We start from the raw sequence: 6,000 nt of genomic DNA, 5'->3' as shown, positions 1-6,000 counted from the left end.
GGCTGGGAGGGCTCCCCAGATTGTCTGGGGAGACCAACGCTGTGACCAGAGGACACAAGGAGCAGAAGGACCATGCAGGGACACTGCCTTCTCCAGGGACTTGCTTTTCTCCTCCTAACTGTCATAGCAGGTGCTCAAGGTAAGCGTAGCCCCCCTTTTTAAGACCAGGAAGATGCTGGACTAGTTCCAAGGTTCTGGGAAATGGTCCCTAGGATCCCTAAAGACAATGCCTCTTTATAGATCATTTCGTTTAGACCTAATATGATCCCAAGTGACAGTGAATGCTGATTTTTCTTCTGTGGGATGTCAGTTATTCAAATACAGCCAGTGGGATGTGGCGATAAGATATAAAATCTATTCCCAGAGGGACCAGAAACTACATTTTAGACTTCCACAATGATACCTAAAATCTCACTTCCCAGGTTTCCCATAACCGTTAGAGGCTGAAGGATGGCCTCAGGCTGGGTCTCTTATCTGTTCCTTCTGTACTCTACATATACTTACCCTCCATATTGGTGTTTTCTGCCCTTTTCAGCTAGTGAACTGGTGTGTTTGTGTCTACAATACAGAGGGACAGAGACAAAAGAGGGAGGGGAGGGAAGGTAAGGAGGAGATAGAAAAGGCCTTAGAGAGATGAAGTACAGAAAGAGAAAAGTGGGAGGCAAGAAACCGAGAAAGAGAAATACACGGAGAGAGAAGCAGAGAGAGAAAGATTGAGGGGAGAAGGGGGGGAAAGACTGACAAAGGGAAACAGAAAGATACAGAAGGAAGGTAATGGGTGAAGGAATTTTGAAGGTAAAAAGTGTGAGCAGAAGCATGCCTGCCCACTGGAAGTCAACTGCTTAGACAAAGAGTCCATAGGAAATCACTGAGCCAGGCTGCTGGATTGATGGTGAGGACAGTCATGGTGGGTGATGGTATGCGTGCTTGTGTACATGATGAGGACAGATGTAAACCTTGGTGCCTATAAAGAAAAGCACCCCCACAACATGAACTGTAATTATAACCACAGAAACCCTGCACCTGCAGTCTGAGTCGGTCATTGAGATTCTCTTTCTTCCTCACAAACCCACAGCTCAGACGTTTTTTGCCTCACTATAATGTTTCTCCCCAGCGCTGGGTTCTTAGCAGAACTTGTCTTTCTGCAGGTGTTTTTCTCTTCCTACCACTTGGATTGATGGTCTTCTGATCCCATTGTGCAGATAAAAAAAAAAAAAAAATCTCTACCAGATGTAGAAGGTCATAGATGAATTGATGTTAGCACTGTTGGCAGAACAGGGATTCAGTTTAGAGACTTCAGGATGAGCCTCTCCTGGTCCAATTTTCCCTTACCTGTGAGCACACACACTTATTCCCTCACACACCAAGTATCGGCTGCTTAGAAGAACCCTGTGCTCGTGACAGTTCATGGTGAATTTTCCCCCTTGTGGTTCTCTCAGGCCCTACATGAAATCTACATGAGTTCAGGTTGCCAGTGTCTGAGCTCCTGAAATGGGAGTGATCTAGCCACCTCCCTGGAAATCCTGCTCTTCTGGTTGCAGGTGTTGGTCCTGCCTGCTTCAACAGTGTTCCTCACTTCTCAGTCTCTTCTCTATTTCCATGGCTCTGTTTCCGAAGCCTCTGTCCCCTCTTTGGAAAATTCCACCCCTCCCAGCAAGAGCAAGAGGTTCTGCTCCTCCACTCCCTTACTCCTTACTCCCTTGTCCTAGGAATGTCCAGTTCCTTGGGTTTTGACTGTATGCTCATTGTGGTTTCCTGTTTGCAAGCTGTGCTAGCTTTTAGGAGGTAGATTCTCAAAATGAAATGTAAAATTGATGTTCTGATTCCATTTTGGTCTCTGCCTCAGCAAGATCAGGGAATTAATTTTCTCATCAGGTTGAGAAGAAATTATACTAATTCAAACAAGCTTAATTTTTCCTCAGAACATTTTACAGGATTGAATTATCAAACACATGTTCACATATTAAAACACTTGGTTGAGATGAGGTCGCCCCACCTTCTTGTCTAATTTCAACCCTGGTATTATGCTGCCAGAGCATCAAAAATTCTTCAAACCCTGGAACATGACACAAGAGCCTTTACTGCCAGTAGTCCAGGTGACCACAGCAGCCTGCCAGATCACAGTTGATCCTTTCTGTGGCACAGATTTACTGGGTGTATCCATTAGAGCTCCGACATCACCCCTCAATACAGATCCAAGGGCACAGCATCCTCAGAAGGGGTTCCCCTCAAAATTCATCCTAGTGCCACCCAGTTTCTTCCCACAGGCTTATATCTCATCGAGGCCAGGCTGGTCTCATGACCTGGTTGTGTTCTGTGGAGTATTTTCTTTGCATACTGGAGGGTTCCCTAGAGTACCTAGTGCACTGCACTGCTGGAGGTGATCATTCTCTGTCTTACTTTAATAGGCATCAGTGCTACAGAATGAATGTACCTCTCAGTGACACAGCACAGTGGGGGAGGTGGACGACTAAACCAGTCACACACTGAGGAACTATGAAATATATGGTAATTAAGAAAGTAAAGGCTTTGTAGGAACACAGTAGGAAGGTAGCTAATCTAATCAAAAGTGAGCAGGGACTGCTTCCTAAAACAGAAATGTAAAGGGACATAATGGTTTTTAGAATTGAATTGTTTTTAGATATAAAACTGTATATACACACCTACAGCATCTCTATAATAGTATAACAGAAGTCTCCACATTACACATTTCTTAATAGAAATCATAACTTTCAAATCCTTATTAATTGTTCTATTTTGGGCAAATGCTAATAATAAGCTGGTATATATACTTATATATTATATATAATAGAATTATGTATATTCAACTTATTCCATATGTATATCATATATAATATAATTATATATATTATATTATAATAGTATTATAATAACTATAATATTCCAGTGCTCTTAGAACTCTGTTAACTTCTCCTAGATTCAAATTTTATAATTTTTATCCTTAAACAGTAGTGTGGCCAGTAAGTCTTATGAAATTTATATTACTGAGATGATCTAGCATAAGAACAAAGGACTTGATCTTTGAAATTAGGTGGCCAGACTTCGAAACTTTATTTTAAATTTTTATTGAAGTTTGAAATGTGGAAGAGCTCAAGTCTCAAGCTCTAGGAATTTTCATGAAATGAATACATGTAAACAACACAGAAATCCAGAAATAGAATATTAACAACAAGAAGATAACTTTATGTCTCCTTTCAGGAGGTTAACCAGTTCCCTGACTTCCAAAATCACACATTATTTGGCCTGCGTCTATAATCATATAATATGTGATGCTTTGTTCCTTATTTTGTTTGTTCAACATTGTGTAAGTGTGAAAAATATCTATATTATTGAAAGTTGTACTTCATTGATTATCATCACTATATAATATTCCATGATGTAACATGCCACAGTATATCTGTCCATTCTCCCCTCAGCTGTTCCCAGTTAGAAGCTATTACAAGTGATGCTGTTGTGGACATTCTTTACAGGTTTTCTGATGAACATGAGGATACAGATCTGTTGTGTACATAGTACTATTTGTGGGTCACAACATCTGATTATATTAAACTGTAGTAAATACTACCAAATAAGAGCTCTCAGTAAACCTGAGAACTCTAGTTACTGCACACCAACACTTAATATTGCCAGTGGTTTTTTTTTTTTTTTTTTTTTTCATTTTAAACTAGCTGGTGGTATAATGTACTGTTTCCTATTTTAATTTGTGTATCCCTAATGGCTAAGGCACTAAATTTGATTTATTTAATGGTAATATTGATTGTTTTCTTGTGAAATGCCTGATATCTTTTGCCCATTTTTCTTTCTTAATTCACAATCATAGAAGTAGAATTTAATACACTTATGTAGTAACTAATAGAATATCAATTTAGAAAGATGGAATTCGGACAGTTATATTAGTATTTTAATTTAATTGCTATATATGAAACACTCTCCAATGTTTTCAGAATACACATTAGTTTCATGAAGAGTTTTGTTTTATTTTGGTTTGGTTTCTTTTGTTGTTCTTTTGTACATATTTAAGGAATACAATCTGATGTTTTTATACATCTGTACATAAAGAAATGACTGCTACAATTAAGCAACCTACATCTATCACCTCATTGTTAGCTTGTGGGTGTGCATCTGTGTTTCTGTATCGCAACAACTCGTAAAATCTACTCTGTAAGCAAATATCAGTCCACAGTGTAATGTTATTAACTAAAGTCATGATGTGCAGTCCATCTCTGGAATTATCCATCCTACATAACAACATTTTGTACACTTTGATCAAATTTTCTATTGAGGTATCTTTCCTTATAAATTTACAGGGATCTTATATGTAAAACACAACCTAAAGTCATTCATTAGTTGTCAGACATCTGTATACAATTTTTTCTGCAGCATATGGGATTTTGCACTCCTTAATGATGTCTTTTGATAAATAGATGCTGTGATCCTTATTATTATCTGACATTGCTTTAATCCACCACAGTCAGACATCTATATAAACTCTTTGGAAAATATTCAACAATATGAAATCATGAAAATATGCTTTATTTTCAAAACTTTATTATTCTGCTTTTCATATTTATAGTTGGCAGTCCATATTAGAATTGATTGTGGTTGAATTAAGTCTCTTCCACATAACTTAGAATTAACTCCATTAATTGAAAAGGCTATTTTTCCCTTACATGAAATGGCGTGAAAGCCACAGTCATAAATTAGATGTTCATACACCTGTGGGTCAGATTCCAACGTCTGTTTCTATGTGATAACATTATGTACCTTCGTCCTTGTGCCCAACCATTGACCAACTTAGTCACTGTAACTTTATAATAATTAAACAATTATCTCATAAGTCGTCTACTTTTGTTCCTGTTCATTAGAAATGTTTTGGATATTCTTGATCTTTTCAAGTGCTCTTTAGAATAAGTTTGATAATTTTTCCTCCAAAAATGTAACTTTTTACTTGGGGTTCTGTTCAACAATGTTAACTACTTCCCTACATCAGTCTGGGTTAGTTTATAACAACTTATACTCTGAATCTTCCAATTCAGGAGTTTATGTCTCCTGTTTTTCATTCTCTTTATTTCCCCCAGTAGTGATTGTCATGCATGTTTTCCTTTGATTTATTCCTACAATGTTTGAGGATTTTGATGCAATTGTAAGTGGCATTACTTTATGTGCATATAATTTATTAATTTTGACAATCAATTTATTAGCTACAATTACAAAACAATACATTGAGTTGATCGTAAGCATACACTTTAAGTAGAATTGGACACATTGTAATGCTACAAAGAAAGTCTAGAACATTTCTATTATCAAAAGGTCTTCTTCATGCCATTTTACAACTAATTCCCCTCTCTTTAGCCTCCAACATCTAACATAATACTTACTAGATTTCTGTTTATTATAGACTAACTACTATGTAAAATTTCATATAAGTAGAACTAAACAATAGGTACCCCTAATGTCTGTTTCTCAACATGTTTTAGAGATTTATCTGTCCGTTGCATGTGTCAATATTTTATTTTCTGTCTTATATTATTCAAGCTCTAAAAAAGGTGAATCAAGTATTGCTAGTTGTCACAACATGGATGAGCCTCAAGGACATTATAGTAAATGAAATAAGCCAGATATGGAAAGAAAAATATTGCATGATCTCTCTAAGTGTGGAATCTACAAAAATCAAATATGCATAGATAAGGACCAATATAGTTGCTAGAGGGCTGGGAGATGGGAGAATGTTGAAATGTACGTAGAGTATGCAAATGACCACATACATAATATGAACAAGTCTAGAGTTATAACATGCAGTGGTGAGGACTGTAGATAATAAAATTGTGCTGCTTGGGGGATTCATGCTAAGAGCATAGATTTTAGCTGGTCTTGCCAAAGAGCAAAAAATGAAAAGCAAAATTCAGGAATGTGGTTTGTTGGTTATGATATTTTGTTTCACACCGTAGTAAATATATATGTTTGTGTATACATATTATA

At 37.0% G+C, this 6,000-nt stretch overlaps 1 protein-coding gene across 1 annotated transcript in view; it reads left to right on the top strand.

Annotated features, from left to right (window-relative positions):
* LOC306662939 (antigen WC1.1-like) overlaps positions 1-6,000 on the top strand; it is a 114,062-nt gene continuing 108,062 nt past the window's right edge. The window contains exon 1 of the mRNA XM_079143196.1: positions 1-139. Coding sequence (XP_078999322.1) covers positions 73-139 — 67 coding nt within the window. The 5' untranslated portion in view covers positions 1-72. The remainder of the gene's footprint in view (positions 140-6,000) is intronic.

This window comes from Sciurus vulgaris, assembly GCF_902686455.1.
Source record: "Sciurus vulgaris genome assembly, chromosome: 5".
Taxonomy (NCBI): Eukaryota; Metazoa; Chordata; class Mammalia; order Rodentia; family Sciuridae; genus Sciurus; species Sciurus vulgaris.
Note: the sequence above shows the minus strand (reverse complement) of the source record. Positions and strands in the feature narration are given on the sequence as shown.